The sequence below is a fragment of the Oncorhynchus kisutch genome, unplaced genomic scaffold, assembly GCF_002021735.2.
Source record: "Oncorhynchus kisutch isolate 150728-3 unplaced genomic scaffold, Okis_V2 scaffold1082, whole genome shotgun sequence".
Taxonomy (NCBI): Eukaryota; Metazoa; Chordata; class Actinopteri; order Salmoniformes; family Salmonidae; genus Oncorhynchus; species Oncorhynchus kisutch.
In genome coordinates this window covers 28,489-47,463 of record NW_022263027.1, presented here as the reverse complement: position 1 = coordinate 47,463, position 18,975 = coordinate 28,489, and the positions used below count along the sequence as shown (strand labels likewise).

At 47.9% G+C, this 18,975-nt stretch overlaps 1 protein-coding gene across 5 annotated transcripts in view; it reads left to right on the top strand.

The window, feature by feature from the left end:
* The window catches only part of LOC109880205 (tax1-binding protein 1 homolog B), a 31,721-nt gene extending 12,892 nt beyond the window's left edge, over positions 1–18,829 (top strand). Inside the window, exons 6-17 of one of the 5 annotated variants that reach the window (XM_031817591.1) lie at positions 865–1,104; positions 2,329–2,514; positions 3,358–3,609; positions 4,070–4,303; positions 5,146–5,218; positions 5,481–5,599; positions 6,180–6,305; positions 8,539–8,625; positions 10,556–10,742; positions 11,576–11,736; positions 13,174–13,262; positions 17,493–18,829. In XM_031817591.1, the coding sequence (XP_031673451.1) occupies positions 865–1,104; positions 2,329–2,514; positions 3,358–3,609; positions 4,070–4,303; positions 5,146–5,218; positions 5,481–5,599; positions 6,180–6,305; positions 8,539–8,625; positions 10,556–10,742; positions 11,576–11,736; positions 13,174–13,262; positions 17,493–17,697 (1,959 nt within the window). In that variant the 3' untranslated portion in view covers positions 17,698–18,829. Of the gene's footprint in view, positions 1–864; positions 1,105–2,328; positions 2,515–3,357; positions 3,610–4,066; positions 4,304–5,145; positions 5,219–5,480; positions 5,600–6,179; positions 6,366–8,538; positions 8,626–10,555; positions 10,743–11,575; positions 11,737–13,173; positions 13,263–17,492 lie in introns of all 5 variants that reach the window. The other 4 variants (XM_031817589.1, XM_031817590.1, XM_031817588.1 and 1 more) reach the window with 4 other exon arrangements.
* Positions 18,830–18,975: the final 146 nt, after the last annotated feature.

Here is an 18,975-nt window from a genome sequence, read left to right as displayed (position 1 = left end):
ATAACTCCTAGAACTATTCCGTTCCATGAAGTTGCTGGTTTTGAAAATGGCTTTGAGATGAAAACATAATTCCACATTTGGTGGCTGTTAATTTTACGACAACACTTTTTATATGGTTTTTTTATGTGCTGCGAAAAAAATGATTCCAAAATTCGGCTCATAAACTTACAGTAGAAAGAAATTCCAAATCTGCTGCAATGCCTTTTGGAGCAGTCGTTGTGCAGGCCTGTACTTACGACAAAGCAAACTTCCCTTCCAGCCTCAAAGAACAATAACACGCCAGATTGAAATGGATGATTTGTGGCCAGATGATTTTACATCTCAGAAGTAGTATTTATTGTTTTCCTCCTCCGCTCACAGCCACACTGTTGGTATTGGATTTACAGGGTGTGTGTGTCTGTGTGTGTGTGTTTGGGAGATTTGAATCCATAAAGGCCTGGCAGTGTCTCAGTGTTTGACACAGACGGGACTGGCTGGGAAATGGCTGGGATTTCCTCCAGCAGCCGCCTGTCTGTCACAGCACTGAGGGTTTGTTCTTGTTGTGCTTTAGAGACAGGAAGTGATTCAATTGAAGACGTTGCAGATATATGTCCTATATAGACCTGACATGGTTCTCTATTCTAATCTACATGACAGAGAAGCATGTCTGTTCTGTGTCACGTATTTCTATCTGAACGTTAGGAATGACAAACCAACAACATTCTTTAGGGAAACTAGTTGATGATAGAAGAGAATCTCACTGTCTCAGGTTCTCACAACTTGTCTCCTGCTCTCTGGTTTGCTGGGTAAAAAGGGACACAAAACATACATTTTAAAGTTTACAAGTACAAGTTACTAACTCCCTCCCTTTCTCTCTGTCCCCAGGAGGTGCAGGTGTCGTGCCAGGCCCTGCAGGAGGAGAGAGAGGAGGTGAAAAGGAGGCTGGAGGAAGCCACAGCCAGGGTCCTGCAGTTGGAGGATGACCTGATAAGAGTCACCCAGAAGGGCCTGCAGAAAGAGACAGAGCTGGACAGCCTGAAGGACCGAGTGAAGAAGCTGACTCTGGAGAAGGACGGCCTGGAGTCACACCAGAAGGATGAGAAGGATGAGAAGGAGCTCTACAAGGTCTCTCTCTCTCTCTCACACACACACACACGTTGCGCACACTGCTTGTGTACTATGAGTCATGTGACTAGCTGTGAAGGATCAGATTCCAGTACTTTTCCAAAATTCCCAGGTTTTCCATAAATCCTGCTCGGACGATTCCAGATTTCCTGTAACCGGGATTTATGAAAAGCCTGGGAATTTTGGAAAAGTGACTGGAATCATACCAGAGTCCAGGTAATCTGACCACTTCTCTCAGTCCAGGTAATCTGACCACTTCTCTCTGTCCAGGTAATCTGACCACTTCTCTCAGTCCAGATAATCTGACCACTTCTCTCAGTCCAGGTAATCTGACCACTTCTCTCAGTCCAGATAATCTGACCACTTCTCTCAGTCCAGGTAATCTGACCATTTCTCTCAGTCCAGATAATCTGACCACTTCTCTCAGTCCAGGTAATCTGACCACTTCTCTCAGTCCAGGTAATCTGACCACTTCTCTCAGTCCAGATAATCTGACCACTTCTCTCAGTCCAGATAATCTGACCACTTCTCTCAGTCCAGATAATCTGACCACTTCTCTCAATCCAGATAATCCCATTAGTGTATGTAGCTGCTGTTTCCCTGCTCAGTGGGATCCCACAGTGTTCTGGTTGAACAGGGAATGGTCTGTTCCGGCCCTCTTCCGCCTGGTTCTCGCCTCCTGTTTCTGGGGAGTTCAGTAGTTGTGGTTTTGGTGACTGGTGTGTACAGCTCAGGAACTAGGAGTGGAACACACACAGGCACACTGTCGCCACGGCAGCACCAGTGAAAGCTGCTCATTTAGTGTCCCAATTGGCACCCTATTCCCTTTATAGTGTACTACTTTTGACCAGAGCCCTATGACCCCTGGTCAAAAGTAGTGCACTGCATAGTGAATAGGGTGCCATTTTGGTGGCGTCACACAGAGTGGGACTGCAGGGTAGTTTAACAAGCCCACCTCAATCTCTGTGTTGTAATTAAGGTTATGCTGCATTTCTTTTAGGAGTCAGAAACGCTGCTGGCTACATGTTGATGAAGGATGCTGATTAATATAGCACAGAGGGGTGTCTGGAACACCAGGAGGAAACATAGCTGCCCTTTTTAATGATTCCTTTTGTATACCAACCCCCTACATTGTTCCCCTCTTTCTGGGACCATTTAAAATGCTTGGATCCTTTCTGATTGTAATGTGATTTGCTATTTTAAAATATTTGTTTGCGGTTCCAGATCCACCTGAAGAAGCGTGAGCTGGAGAACACTAAGCTGAGTGCAGAGCTGCAGATGCTGAAGGCTGTGGATGTAAACAAGGAGAACACCATCGCTCAGTTCAAAGAGGAGGTGGGACGCCTCCGCTCCTTCCTCACTGAGAAGGAGAAACAACACCAGGAGGTCCTGGCCCAGGCCTCCCCCTTGGTAAGAATCATGATCTTATCATGGCAGCCTCCCAGATCCCTACTTTGGACCAGTGCACTATATAGGTGGTAGGGAATATGGACCGCACACATGCAAGAGACTAGAGGCAACACCGTCAAAGCCGCAGAGCAGCGCCCATGGAGCTGTCCTTGCCCAAAGGCACAACGGCAGAGGGTAGACTTGGGATTCGAACTCACAACAAATGTTAATTCCGAGTGTATGATTTGTTCATCCATACCTGTGTATATGTGAGAGAGAGATGTGTATGTACTGACCTTTCTCCCTGGTGTCCCTGTGCATGTATTGACCTTTCTCCCTGGTGTCCCTGTGCATGTATTGACCTCTCTCCCCTGGTGTCCCTGTGTATGTATTGACCTCTCTCCCCTGGTGTCCCTGTGCATGTATTGACCTCTCTCCCCTGGTGTCCCTGTGTATGTATTGACCTCTCTCCCCTGGTGTCCCTGTGCATGTATTGACCTCTCTCCCCTGGTGTCCCTGTGCATGTATTGACCTCTCTCCCCTGGTGTCCCTGTGCATGTATTGACCTCTCTCCCCTGGTGTCCCTGTGCATGTATTGACCTCTCTCCCCTGGTGTCCCTGTGCATGTATTGACCTTTCTCCCCTGGTGTCCCTGTGCATGTATTGACCTCTCTCCCCTGGTGTCCCTGTGCATGTATTGACCTTTCTCCCCTGGTGTCCCTGTGCATGTATTGACCTCTCTCCCCTGGTGTCCCTGTGTATGTATTGACCTCTCTCCCCTGGTGTCCCTGTGCATGTATTGACCTTTCTCCCCTGGTGTCCCTGTGCATGTATTGACCTCTCTCCCCTGGTGTCCCTGTGCAGAGTGAGCTGAAGGCCATGAAGGAACAGCTTCGTCAGAAGGAAGAGCAGCTTCAGGCCAAACAGCAGCAGGCCTCCATGTTGTCTGCTGAGCTGAGGGACGCGTCCAGCGCCCGCGACCGCACCATGGCTGACCTGTACCGCATGAGGCTGGAGACAGACGCCCTGCAGCAGGGGAAGCAGGAGGCCCTGGCCCAGTGTAGCCGTCTGGAGGGCCTGGTGAAACAGTTGAAGGATGACGCCCAGCAGGAGGCGGTAAGGAGGATGCTTGATTTCAATGCATTTGGCTGCGTCCCCAAATGGCTCCCGATTTAGCGCTCTTCTTTTGACCAGGAGCCATAGGGCTGTTTGGATTTGGGATGTATACTTAGTTTGCACTTGATTTAGCTTGGAGATTGAACTTTTGGGACGATTCCATTTGTCCCGTTATACTGGACAAACTAAATCAAGTGCAGCTGATATATTTGACAGACTAGTGTTCTGTCCAGGAGGTGTCCTGGTACATCAAGCTGCCTCACTACAGAAACAGGAGATAGACTAGTGTCCTGTCCTGGAAGTGTACAGGTACATCAAGTAACCTCACTCTAAAAATAACTGGTAACTAAGCTCCTGTTCTGGATCGGACAAGGTTTACTTGCTCCAGGTCTGATGTTAACATGAAGTGGCCATCTCTGTTCTCACTGTCCCCCTGTGTGTTGTGTTGTGGGAGCAGCAGGCTAAGTCTGAGGTGTGCAGGGTGGAGGATGAGGCAGGGGCTGACCCAGCCACCATGGCTGAGCTGCAGAGAGAGGTGGAGGATGAGGCTGACCCAGCCACCGTGGCTGAGCTGCAGAGAGAGGTGGAGGACCTGAAGCTCCGGCTGCACATGGCTGCAGAACACTACAAAGAGAAGTACAAGGAGTGTCAGAGGCTGCAGAGACAGGTGGTCAAGCTCTCTGAACAACCTGGGGTGAGTGACACACACACAGGCATGGATGCACAGACACACAAACAGGCATGGATGCACAGACACACATAGACATGGATACACAGACACACACACATAGGCATGGATACACAGACACACACACACAGGCATGGATACACACACACACACACACACAGGCATGGATACACACACACACACATAGGCATGGATACACAGACACACACACACAGGCATGGATACACACACACACACACACACAGGCATGGATACACACACACACACACACACAGGCATGGATACACACACACACACACACAGGCATGGATACACACACACACACACACAGGCATGGATACACACACACACACAGGCATGGATACACACACACACACACACACACAGGCATGGATACACACACACACACACACACACAGGCATGGATACACACACACACACAGGCATGGATACACACACACACACACACACACAGGCATGGATACACAGACACACACACACAGGCATGAATACACAGACACACACACACAGGCATGGATACACAGACACACACACACAGGCATGGATACACAGACACGCACACAGGCATGGATACACAGACACACACACACAGGCATGGATACACAGACACACACACACAGGCATGGATACACAGACACACACACACAGGCATGGATACACAGACACACACACACAGGCATGGATACACAGACACGCACACAGGCATGGATACACAGACACGCACACAGGCATGGATACACAGACACACACACAGGCATGGATACACAGACACACACACACACACACACACACACATCAACATGTGTCTTCATATTGTTTGTGTCTAGGAACTGAGGAAGAACCCAGCAGCTGAGACCATGGCCGTCCCTCTGTCTGTCAGTCCAGACATCTCTGTTCCAGGTACACACACAATCCCCTCACATATTACTACCAGTGACAAACCCTGAATTAAAACATGTCCTCCTTTGTTGTAAACCTGTCAGGTCTGGTTTACATGCTAAATGTTTGATTTAAAATCAATTGAACAGAGTTGAATTAGGGGTCAAAATAACACTTCCATCAGACAAGATGTGCATTTGATCCCAGAGGATAAAACACTTTCTAGGTCCTTGATGTTAAACCTATTGATGGGTCAGTAACGGTCTGTCCTGTGTGTCCCCAGGGAGTCCAGGTTCTGCTGACCCCATGCTGGAGGCCATCATCCAGGAGAAACTCAAAGGTTTCAGCAGAGAGGCATCCGACAGGAGCGACAAGTACAGGAAATGCAAACAGATGCTGAGTGTAAGAACTCTTCTTGGCTTCATGTCTGGTGTGTTCCTCATCATATTGTCACCAGTTCTTGCATAATCGACCAATCAATCTAAAAATATAGAAAGAGAACACTGTTTCCCCAAAGGTGACAGTTTTTCCTCACTTCCAAGAGGTTCTGGTTTGAATAGGAACCGTCGGTGACCAGAGTAGCTAGTAGTGAAGGAGAGTAGCTACATGTTGTGACCAGAGTGTTGTCTCTCTAGGAGGAGAAGGAGAGTAGCTACATGTTGTGACCAGAGTGTTGTCCCTCTAGGAGGAGAAGGAGAGTAGCTACATGTTGTGACCAGCGTGTTGTCCCTCTAGGAGGAGAAGGAGCGTAGCTACATGTTGTGACCAGAGTGTTGTCCCTCTAGGAGGAGAAGGAGCGTAGCTACATGTTGTGACCAGAGTGTTGTCCCTCTAGGAGGAGAAGGAACGTAGCTACATGTTGTGACCAGAGTGTTGTCCCTCTAGGAGGAGAAGGAGCGTAGCTACATGTTGTGACCAGAGTGTTGTCTCTCTAGGAGAAGGAGCGTAGCTACATGTTGTGACCAGAGTGTTGTCCCTCTAGGAGGAGAAGGAGCGTAGCTGCATGTTTGCTGATGAGCTGGCCAAGATGGAGGTGAAGCTGAAGGAGCAGCTGAAGACCAACGGCAGCCTGAAGCTGCAGCTGGCAGCCGAGGAGGACCGCTACAAGGTACATTGTAGAGCAGTACTACAGACAGGTCTGAGATCAGCCGAGGAGGACCGCTACAAGGTACATTGTAGAGCAGTACTACAGACAGGTCTGAGATCAGCCGAGGAGGACTGCTACAAGGTACATTGTAGAGCAGTACTACAGACAGGTCTGAGATCAGCTGAGGAAGACCACTATCAGGTACAGGATAGATACCAGTCTAGGAGGGCTACTACCAGGTACATTGTAGACTATGTAGAGCAGTACATAGATCTGAGATCACCAGAGGAGGATAATCTAAGGTCAGTTGAGCTTCTGTTTCCTCAAACACTACCACTACCAGGTCAGTGTAGAGTAGGGTTACAGACAGGTCAGGGACCAGGCTAGGAGAATCACTACCATGTCAGTGTAGAGTAGGGTTACAGACAGGTCTGGGCCCAGGCTAGGAGAATCACTACCAGGTCAGTGTAGAGTAGGGTTACAGACAGGTCTGGGACCAGACTAGGATAATCACTACCAGGTCAGTATAGAGTAGGGTTACAGACAGGTCTGGGACCAGGCTAGGATAATCACTACCAGTTCAGTGTAGAGTAGGGTTACAGACAGGTCTGGGCCCAGGCTAGGAGAATCACTACCAGGTCAGTGTAGAGTAGGGTTACAGAAAGGTCTGGGACCAGGCTAGGAGAATCACTACCAGGTCAGTATAGGGTAGGGTTGCAGAAAGGTCTGGGACCAGGCTGGGAGAATCACTACCAGGTCAGTATAGAGTAGGGTTGCAGAAAGGTCTGGGACCAGGCTAGGAGAATCACTACCAGGTCAGTGTAGAGCAGGACTCTCCTACTCCAGTCCTGGAGAGCTAGATAGTTCAAGTGATGAGAAGCCTGGTCCCAGATCAGAATGTTTTATCCAACCTCCTCTCCTATCATTGTCATGCCATGATATAGCCTGGTCCCAGATCTGGATGTGATAGTGATGTAGCCATCTCCTCTGACTTATCACAGTCATGCCAAAGCACACACAGGTCTGGGACCAGACTAGAATCAGAGCAGATAAATAGATATCAGTCCAGTTGAAGGCCAACTCCAGGGACAGTTGTGTTGATGGGCAGAGCCCGTCCAGAGGAAGGCTTTATTATTCTTTATGTGAGTTCTGGAGACCGCCAGGTTCGGACTCTGAAGTTGTGTCCCAAATGGGACCCTATCCTTGTATAGTGCACTAGACCAGGGCCTGTAGGGCTTTGGACAACAGTATTGCACTATATAGAGAATAGTGTGCCGTTTGGGACACACCCACGGAGATAGCCAGGGACGGGGTTGGACTGAGGACTCCTGTTGCCTGACTAATGCAGGAGTTGGCTTTGTTCAGTGTCTCTGTGGAATTCAAACGGCATGTTCTGGTCTGAAGTCCCTCCTGGTGTAAATCTACTGTCTGAACAGGAACTGTTAAGGCCCTTTTATAGCTGCTATCAATTCATTGTTCGTCACTAGAGGTTAAAACTCCACGAAGGGAAAAATTAGTTCTGCTTTCAAGTGTACTTTTTGACAAAGTAGCTAAGATGAGTCTGATGTTTATTTGATATCAAATAATTTTCTCAACACCCATAATCTTAAATTGATATCTCCTCCATGTCTCCTGTCTGTCTCCTCCATGTCTCCTGTGTCTCCTGTCTGTCTCCTGTGTCTCCTGTCTGTCTCCTCCATGTCTCCTGTCTGTCTCCTCCATGTCTCCTCCGTGTCTACTGTCTGTCTCCTTCGTGTCTACTGTCTGTCTCCTCCATGTTTCCTGTCTGTCTCCTCCATGTTTCCTGTCTGTCTCCTCCATGTCTCCTGTCTGTCTCCTGTCTGTCTCCTCCATGTCTCCTGTCTGTCTCCTGTCTGTCTCCTGTCTGTCTCCTCCATGTCTCCTCCATGTCTCCTGTCTGTCTCCTCCGTGTCTCCTGTCTGTCTCCTCCGTGTCTCCTGTCTGTCTCCTCCGTGTCTCCTGTCTGTCTCCTCCGTGTTTCCTGTCTGTCTCCTCCATGTTTCCTGTCTGTCTCCTCCATGTCTCCTGTCTGTCTCCTCCATGTCTCCTGTCTGTCTCCTCCATGTCTCCTGTCTGTCTCCTCCATGTCTCCTGTCTGTCTCCTCCATGTCTCCTGTCTGTCTCCTCCATGTCTCCTGTCTGTCTCCTGACTGTCTCCTCCATGTCTCCTGTCTGTCTCCTCCATGTCTCCTGACTGTCTCCTCCATGTCTCCTGTCTGTCTCCCTCCTACAGAGTCAGGTGGCTGAGAAGGGGCGTGCACTGAAGGAACTGAAGGACACTCTGTCTGCTCTGATGAAGGACAAGGAGAGACTTGAGGAGGTTAGTATAGTTGGGGAAGTTAGTAAGTACAGCAACACTACACTATAGCTTTAATTTTCCTCCATTCTAGACTTTTCTCTGAACTAAAAACACCCCAAAAGAGCAGCAATTTTCCCCATATCCTAATCTGGCTGGGGTTTAACACATCTCTAATTGGGAAGTAAAGCAAAGTGACTTCTTATTTTCCATTCAATTACTCTGGACCACAGAGGAGTCCACATTGGGCCCGGGAAACTGCTGAAGGGTAGCTCGCTCGCGTACGCATTCGTCACTAAGAGCAACAAAACGACCCAATTTGAGGTTGAGACTGTCAATTAAATTGGCGTCTGGTTCAAACTTCCAGTAAAACACAAACCTTCCATTGCCTTTTGTAAATGAGAGGATATTCTTTTTTTAATGAATGACTAATTAAACTGTTTGTGAGAGAGAGAGACAGGGGAGAGAGAGACAGGGGAGAGAGACGGGTAGGGAGAGAGAGACGGGTAGGGAGAGAGAGACGGGTGGGGAGAGAGAGAGACGGGTGGGGAGAGAGAGAGACGGGTGGGGAGAGAGAGAGACGGGTGGGGGGAGAGAGAGGCGGGTGGGGGGAGAGAGAGGCGGGTGGGGGGAGAGAGAGACGGGTGGGGGGAGAGAGAGACGGGGTAGTGGGGGAGAGAGACGGGGTAGTGGGGGAGACAGACCGATGAAGGGAGAGGGACTCAGCGGAGGGAGGGAGCGAGAGACCGATGGAGGGAGGGACCGAGCTGAGGGAGGGAGCGTGAGACCGATGGATGGAGGGAGGGAGGGGGAAGGAGCGGGCGGAGGGAGAACGACCATAGTTCTAGGTGCTGCTGTGAGGTGGTTGTGGCCAGTATTGACTCTCCTGGAGAGGAGGGACATAGAAATGTAGCTGAAGTTAGATCTGTAGCTGGTTGACATGCTGACCACACCGAGCGTTGCAAAATAAATGGACACATACATGTTATTCAATCATTTCACCCACACTGCTCGCACGCACCAAGGAGCGTCTGCATTGCCAAGCACTAAAATAGTTCTATTTGTGACGCTTAACGCGGTGGAAGTCCTGCCTCTCCCATCTCCTCATTGGTTTATAGAAGCATATATCCACTTGCCATCACCTCATTGGTTATACCCACGTGGGTGATTGAAAGATGATCTGAGGTCGATCGGTCAGTTGTGGTAATACACCTTATTATGAAAGTTAGATGCCAATCGCCATATAAGGTCCAAAGAAGAAAAAGGAGGAGGAGAGATGACTAGAAACTATTCGGTTGATTCTTTTTTGTGTGGATTAAAAGTCAGAGTCGTGGACCTTGTGAATTAAAGGTAAAATAACAACTCCGTGTTTATATCCCAGGACAAATTAGCTAGCAACAGCGAGCTAGCTAAATCGGACAAATTAGCTAGCAACAGCGAGCTAGCTAAATCGGACAAATTAGCTAGCAACAGCGAGCTAGCTAAATCGGACAAATTAGCTAGCATAAGCAAGCTAGCTAAATCGGACAAATTAGCTAGCATAAGCAAGCTAGCTAAATAGGACAAATTAGCTAGCATAAGCAAGCTAGCTAAATAAGACAAATTAGCTAGCAATTGCAAGCTAACTAGCTAAATTGGCATAAATGTTTAATGCTTTTCGACCTGTCCCCAAATTAATATAATTGGTTCAGTTTGTTTTGATATTTCAACCTGGGTGCGTGTCCGGTCCGGGCATGGTGTCTGTGTTTTCTTCTCAGGACCAGCTACACTTTGAGTGATGTTTCAGGCATGGTACTTCTTAGCATCAAAAGATCATATTTACAATATATGAATATATTTCCTCCACAATAGAGCACAGTTCTGTTAGAGAAAATACAAGATCAGGTATTTTAAAAGATTCTCTTTCCAATCCTACATATATAATAATGTCTGTTGTCTTGTCTGTCCCCACCAGGATCTCCAGACGAGTGCTGGTGCTGGTAGGAAGACGGAGGCTGTAGTGTCAGAGGAGATGAGAATTCAGTCTGTGTTCCTGCAGTATCCCCTGCCCTACCCCCAGGATGCCCCCACTCCACTGCTGGTCCCCCAGAGCCCCACACAGCTGCACTTTGGGAACCCCTACTCCACCTCAGACGCAAGAGGTTGGTCCACCCCCCCCTTACTAACCCTATTCCACCTCAGTCACATTTCAGTTTAATGTGAGAGGTTGGTCTCCCCCCCCTTACTAACCCTACTCCACCTTAGTCACATTTCAGTTTAATGTGAGAGGTTGTTCCCCCCCTTACTAACCCTACTCCACCTTAGTCACATTTCAGTCTAAATGAGAGGTTGTCCCCCCCCCCCTTACTAACCCTACTCCACCTTAGTCACATTTCAGTCTAATATGAGAGGTTGTCGTCCCCCCCCCCCCCCTTACTAACCCTACTCCACCTCAGTCACATTTCAGTTTAATATGAGAGGTTGGTCCCCCCCCCTTACTAACCCTACTCCACCTCAAGTCACATTTCAGTTTAATATGAGAGGTTGGTCCCCCCCCCTTAGTCACATTTCAGTTTAATATGAGAGGTTGGTTCCCCCCCCCTTACTAACCCTACTCCACCTCAGTCACATTTCAGTTTAATATGAGAGGTTGGTTCCCCCCCCCCTTACTAACCCTACTCCACCTCAGTCACATTTCAGTTTAATATGAGAGGTTGGTGGCTCCCGTGTTGTCCCTTACATACATATCTATTTCCCTTCTAACTCAATTCACATTCATTCAATTGCTATTCATTTCATGTGTAATTTATTGTACCTTGTACCTGGAAAATGATTCAATATGCTTACATAGGATATAGAAACGCGGGTAACTTTCCCAGGTTTTCCAGCAATCCCGGTTGAAGGATTCCTGGATTTCCTGATTCTGAGAATTATCCAACTGGGAATTCTGGAAAACTGGGAATTCCGTTTGACCCTCTCTTCCCCATCACTCTAGACGGAGCGGACGGGGAGTTCTCTGATGACCTGCTGCCCCGCCTTCCTCCTGTGGGCCCCCCCTCCTGGGATAGTAACGTGGTCTGCATCCAGCCAGCACGCAACCTCAGCCGGCCCGACGGCCTGGAGGACCCAGAGGAGCAGCAGAACAACAACAACAATGTGAGTCAGCTAGTCTGAGAACAACAACGGTAGTCAGCTAGTCTGAGAACAACAACGGTAGTCAGCTAGTCTGAGAACAACAGCGGTAGTCAGCTAGTCTGAGAACAACAGCGGTAGTCAGCTAGTCTGAGAACAACAACGGTAGTCAGCTAGTCTGAGAACAACAACGGTAGTCAGCTAGTCTGAGAACAACAACGGTAGTCAGCTAGTCTGAAAACAACAACGGTAGTCAGCTAGTCTGAGAACAACAACGGTAGTCAACTAGTCTGAACAACAACGGTAGTAAGCTAGTCTGAACAACAACGGTAGTAAGCTAGTCTGAGAACAACAGCGGTAGTCAGCTAGTCTGAGAACAACAGCGGTAGTCAGCTAGTCTGAAAACAACAGCGGTAGTCAGCTAGTCTGAAAACAACAGCGGTAGTCAGCTAGTCTGAGAACAACAGCGGTAGTCAGCTAGTCTGAGAACAACAGCGGTAGTCAGCTAGTCTGAGAACAACAGCGGTAGTCAGCTAGTCTGAGAACAACAGCGGTAGTCAGCTAGTCTGAGAACAACAGCGGTAGTCAGCTAGTCTGAGAACAACAGCGGTAGTCAGCTAGTCTGAAAACAACAGCGGTAGTCAGCTAGTCTGAAAACAACAGCGGTAGTCAGCTAGTCTGAAAACAACAGCGGTAGTCAGCTAGTCTGAAAACAACAGCGGTAGTCAGCTAGTCTGAAAACAACAGCGGTAGTCAGCTAGTCTGAAAACAACAGCGGTAGTCAGCTAGTCTGAAAACAACAGCGGTAGTCAGCTAGTCTGAAAACAACAGCGGTAGTCAGCTAGTCTGAAAACAACAGCGGTAGTCAGCTAGTCTGAGAACAACAGCGGTAGTCAGCTAGTCTGAGAACAACAGCGGTAGTCAGCTAGTCTGAGAACAACAGCGGTAGTCAGCTAGTCTGAGAACAACAGCGGTAGTCAGCTAGTCTGAGAACAACAGCGGTAGTCAGCTAGTCTGAGAACAACAGCGGTAGTTAGCTAGTCTGAGAACAACAGCGGTAGTTAGCTAGTCTGAGAACAACAGCGGTAGTTAGCTAGTCTGAGAACAACAGCGGTAGTTAGCTAGTCTGAGAACAACAACGGTAGTTAGCTAGTCTGAGAACAACAACGGTAGTTAGCTAGTCTGAAAAAATCCACAATGTCAGTTAGTCTGCCTTTAAAGATAGACCAGAGGAGGCTGGTGAGGGGAGGACAGCTCCTAGTAATAATTGGAGTTGAATAAAGTGTACGTTATGAAAGCATGTTTGATACTGTTACCTTCATTCCAGCCTTACAGCTGTCCTCTGATTTAAGTGACACCAACCTCCACTGAGGTTCTCAGTGATATGTTGCATCATACACAGTGGGAGGAGGATTTGTGTGTGATAGTATTTCTGAAGTAGTTTTCTACCCTCCACCACAGGGCAATGCCAATGAACAGCCTGCAGCAACTACTGAACCCCACAGCCCATTCTTAAATGATGGACAGACTCCCCTTGGCTTCAAGCCCAGGTAACACACAGACACACACACACACACACACACACACACACACTGAAGGCCTGCGCTCCCCAAAATGCATTGAAGTTGGTCTCTCACCCCAGCACAGCAGCTTCCCAGCTCCAACCTGTGTAAAGTCTTTGTTCTGTAATGTAGGTGTTAACATGAGTGGCCCAGCTAGTGGCCCACCCACGTAGAGTAGACCCCCTGACAGATGGTCTTTATTAGCCTGTTAGCTGTCCTGCTCTGCTCCCTCTGCCAACATCATCACTTGGCCGCTCATTAACCCAACACCCTCTCAATAATTTCTCTCCCTGTTGCTCTCTCAAAACCTTCTGTCTGTCGCTCTCTCAATACCTTCTCTCTTGGTTGCTCTCAATACCTTCTCTCCTGGTTGCTCTCTCAATACCTTCTCTCCTGGTTGCTCTCTCAATACCTTCTCTCCTGGTTGCTCTCTCAATACCTTCTCTCCTGGTTGCTCTCTCAATACCATCTCTCTCTGTCGCTCTCTCAATACCTTCTCTATTGGTTGCTCTCAATACTTTCTCTCCTGGTTGCTCTCTCAATACCCTTTCTCCTGGTTGCTCTCTCAATACCTGCTCTCCCTGTCGCTCTCTCAATACCTTCCCTCCCTGTCGCTCTCTCAATACCTTTTCTCTGTTGCTCTCTCAATACCTTCTTTCTCTGTTGCCCTCTCAATACATTCTCTCTGTTGCTCTCTCAATACCTTCTCTCCCTGTTGCTGTCTCAATACCTTCTCTCTGTTGCTCTCTCAATACCTTCTCTCCCTGTTGCTGTCTCAATACCTTCTCTCTCTCAATACCTTCTCTCTCTGTTGCCCTCTCAATACCTTCTCTCTCTGTTGCCCTCTCAATACCTTCTCTCTCTGTTGCCCTCTCAATACCTTCTCTCCCTGTCGCTCTCTCAATACCTTCTCTCTTGGTTGCTCTCAATACCTTCTCTCCTGGTTGCTCTCTCAATACCTTCTCTCCTGGTTGCTCTCTCAATACCCTTTCTCCTGGTTGCTCTCTCAATACCTTCTCTCTCTGTCGCTCTCTCAATACCTTCTCTCCTGGTTGCTCTCTCAATACCTTCTCTCCCTGTCGCTCTCTCAATACCTTCTCTCTTGGTTGCTCTCTCAATACCTTCTCTCCCTGTCGCTCTCTCAATACCTTCTCTCCTGGTTGCTCTCTCAATACCTTCTCTCTTGGTTGCTCTCTCAATACCTTCTCTCCCTGTCGCTCTCTCAATACCTTCCCTCCCTGTCGCTCTCTCAATACCTTTTCTCTCTGTTGCTCTCTCAATACCTTCTCTCTCTGTTGCTCTCTCAATACCTTCTCTCTCTGTTGCCCTCTCAATACATTCTCTCTCTGTTGCTCTCTCAATACCTTCTCTCCCTGTTGCTGTCTCAATACCTTCTCTCTCTGTTGCCCTCTCAATACATTCTCTCTTGGTTGCTCTCTCAATACTTTCCCTCTCAATACCTTCTCTCTCTGTTGCTCTCAATACCTTCTCTCTCCTGGTTGCTCTCTCAATACCTTCTCTCCTGGTTGCTCTCTCAATACCTTCTCTCCTGGTTGCTCTCTCAATACCTTCTCTCCTGGTTGCTCTCTCAATACCATCTCTCTCTGTCGCTCTCTCAATACCTTCTCTCTTGGTTGCTCTCAATACCTTCTCTCCTGGTTGCTCTCTCAATACCCTTTCTCCTGGTTGCTCTCTCAATACCTGCTCTCTCTGTCGCTCTCTCAATACCTTCTCTCCTGGTTGCTCTCTCAATACCTTCTCTCCTGGTTGCTCTCTCAATACCTTCTCTCTTGGTTTCTCTCTCAATACCTTCTCTCCCTGTCGCTCTCTCAATACCTTCCCTCCCTGTCGCTCTCTCAATACCTTTTCTCTGTTGCTCTCTCAATACCTTCTTTCTCTGTTGCCCTCTCAATACATTCTCTCTGTTGCTCTCTCAATACCTTCTCTCCCTGTTGCTGTCTCAATACCTTCTCTCTGTTGCTCTCTCAATACCTTCTCTCCCTGTTGCTGTCTCAATACCTTCTCTCTCTGTTGCTCTCTCAATACCTTCTCTCCCTGTTGCTGTCTCAATACCTTCTCTCTCTGTTGCTCTCAATACCTTCTCTCTCCTGGTTGCTCTCTCAATACCTTCTCTCCTGGTTGCTCTCTCAATACCTTCTCTCCTGGTTGCTCTCTCAATACCTTCTCTCCTGGTTGCTCTCTCAATACCATCTCTCTCTGTCGCTCTCTCAATACCTTCTCTCTTGGTTGCTCTCAATACCTTCTCTCCTGGTTGCTCTCTCAATACCTTCTCTCCTGGTTGCTCTCTCAATACCCTTTCTCCTGGTTGCTCTCTCAATACCTTCTCTCTCTGTCGCTCTCTCAATACCTTCTCTCCTGGTTGCTCTCTCAATACCTTCTCTCCCTGTCGCTCTCTCAATACCTTCTCTCTTGGTTGCTCTCTCAATACCTTCTCTCCCTGTCGCTCTCTCAATACCTTCTCTCCTGGTTGCTCTCTCAATACCTTCTCTCTTGGTTGCTCTCTCAATACCTTCTCTCCCTGTCGCTCTCTCAATACCTTCCCTCCCTGTCGCTCTCTCAATACCTTCCCTCCCTGTCGCTCTCTCAATACCTTCTCTCTCTGTTGCTCTCTCAATACCTTCTCTCTCTGTTGCCCTCTCAATACATTCTCTCTCTGTTGCTCTCTCAATACCTTCTCTCCCTGTTGCTGTCTCAATACCTTCTCTCTCTGTTGCCCTCTCAATACATTCTCTCTTGGTTGCTCTCTCAATACTTTCCCTCTCAATACCTTCTCTCTCTGTTGCCCTCTCAATACCTTCTCTCCCTGTCGCTCTCTCAATACCTTCTCTCTTGGTTGCTCTCAATACCTTCTCTCCTGGTTGCTCTCTCAATACCTTCTCTCCTGGTTGCTCTCTCAATACCCTTTCTCCTGGTTGCTCTCTCAATACCTTCTCTCTCTGTCGCTCTCTCAATACCTTCTCTCCTGGTTGCTCTCTCAATACCTTCTCTCCCTGTCGCTCTCTCAATACCTTCTCTCTTGGTTGCTCTCTCAATACCTTCTCTCCCTGTCGCTCTCTCAATACCTTCTCTCCTGGTTGCTCTCTCAATACCTTCTCTCTTGGTTGCTCTCTCAATACCTTCTCTCCCTGTCGCTCTCTCAATACCTTCCCTCCCTGTCGCTCTCTCAATACCTTCTCTCTCTGTTGCTCTCTCAATACCTTCTCTCTCTGTTGCTCTCTCAATACCTTCTCTCTCTGTTGCCCTCTCAATACATTCTCTCTCTGTTGCTCTCTCAATACCTTCTCTCCCTGTTGCTGTCTCAATACCTTCTCTCTCTGTTGCCCTCTCAATACATTCTCTCTTGGTTGCTCTCTCAATACTTTCCCTCTCAATACCTTCTCTCTCTGTTGCTCTCAATACCTTCTCTCTCTGTTGCCCTCTCAATACCTTCTCTCTCTGTTGCCCTCTCAATACCTTCTCTCCCTGTCGCTCTCTCAATACCTTCTCTCTTGGTTGCTCTCTCAATACCTTCTCTCCTGGTTGCTCTCTCAATACCTTCTCTCCCTGTTGCTGTCTCAATACCTTCTCTCTCTGTTGCTCTCCCAATACCTTCTCTCCCTGTTGCTCTCTCAATACCTTCTCTCTCTGTTGCTCTCTCAATACCTTCCCTCTCAATACCTTCTCTCTCTGTTGCCCTCTCAATACCTTCTCTCTCTGTTGCCCTCTCAATACCTTCTCTCCCTGTCGCTCTCTCAATACCTTCTCTCTTGGTTGCTCTCAATACCTTCTCTCCTGGTTGCTCTCTCAATACCTTCTCTCCTGGTTGCTCTCTCAATACCTTCTCTCCCTGTTGCTGTCTCAATACCTTCTCTCTCTGTTGCTCTCCCAATACCTTCTCTCTCTGTTGCCCTCTCAATACCTTCTCTCCCTGTTGCTCTCTCAATACCTTCTCTCTGTTGCTCTCTCAATACCTTCTCTCTGTTGCCCTCTCAATACCTTCTCTCTCTGTTGCCCTCTCAATACCTTCTCTCTCTGTTGCCCTCTCAATACCTTCTCTCTCTGTTGCCCTCTCAATACCTTCTCTCTCTGTTGCCCTCTCAATACCTTCTCTCTCTGTTGCCCTCTCTCCGTCTCTCCCTAACCTTACTTTGTTTCTTTCCCCATCTCTTCCTTCTCCTTCCTCACTCCATTCTCTCTCTCCGTCTCTCCTCTGTGCAGTGTGAACGTCCACATGCGCTGTCCACTGTGCGAGTTGATCTTCCCGCCCAACTACGACCAGAGTAAGTTTGCGGAGCATGTAGAGAGCCACTGGAAGGTGTGCCCCATGTGCAGCGAGCAGTTCCCCCTCGACTGTGACCAGAAGGTCTTTGAGAACCACGTGCTCACCCACTTTGACTCCGCCAACGTGCTCAACTTTGACTAAAAACCTCATCCCCGCTACAACCTTCATTTTCTGTCAGTCGCCACTGAAATGAAACTGCCTTGCTCTTTTCCCCTGCCACATGTAACAGGTGTGACGATCTCATTCTGATTCACTTTTAGGAACGGTGACGTTTTGATGAGCGTCTTTTATTAACTAGGGAAACGCTCTTCTTATTCGGCAGTGTGATTGGTGCTCTGATTTGAGGTATAATTCAGACCAGGGCTGCATATATCTGTGTGAATCAGTCTTTAATAATCGCTTCTTTAACATGAAGTGTCCCATTTTATTTGTTATTCCTCTGATTGTATTAGTGAGATGTTATGGCTGTGCTCATCTCTGACCACGTGATCAGTCCCAGACACTACTAGACTATGTGAAGTCAGGGACTGACCACGTGATCAATCCCAGACACTACTAGACTAAGTGAAGTCGGGGACTGACCGTGATCAGTCCCAGACACTACTAGACTACGTGAAGTCAGGGACTGACCACGTGATCAGTACCAGACACTACTAGACTACGCGAAGTCAGGGACTGACCACGTGATCAGTCCCAGACACTACTAGACTACGCGAAGTCAGGGACTGACCACGTGATCAGTCCCAGACACTACTAGACTACGTGAAGTCAGGGACTGACCACGTGATCAGTCCCAGACACTACTAGACTATGTGAAGTCAGGGAAAGTAAGCTCCATCAAACATGCATTTCAACTGTTCCAACCCAAATGCTTTCCCCTGAGCTTCATAGTCAAATTCAGGTATTCATGATGTTTAGAAAGCAGCCACCTCGGTGCACTATATGCAGACAGACGGGACAAATCATTTGCTTCTAAACCTTATATTATCTTTAAATCATCTATTGTAGAATAATCTTTTAAGAGCCAACGGCGTCATAAGCGTTTTCAGTATGTGTATGTCTGGTTAGAAAGAGCTGTTATATTTTACTGTCAGTTGATTCTCATGATTTAGTCCACTGGTTTGGTTGTCTGAATAAAGAAGTCCTGTTTCACCTTTCGCTACTGATTAACATGCATGTCAGGATTCTGTTATTTCACGATTATAGAAAACCTTTGATTTCTTTGAGTCCCATGTAATGAAATCTTAACTAATAAAGTCTGTTTGGAACAATATAGAGTATCAGACTATACTATAGCCATTTACTTCCATGCCTTGTACACGTACATACTCAGTCAGGGCTCCTTTGTAAAACAGACCTGGGTCTCAATGTAAATCATCTGTAATGGTGCAGAAATGTCCAGGAACACAGAGGCAGTTG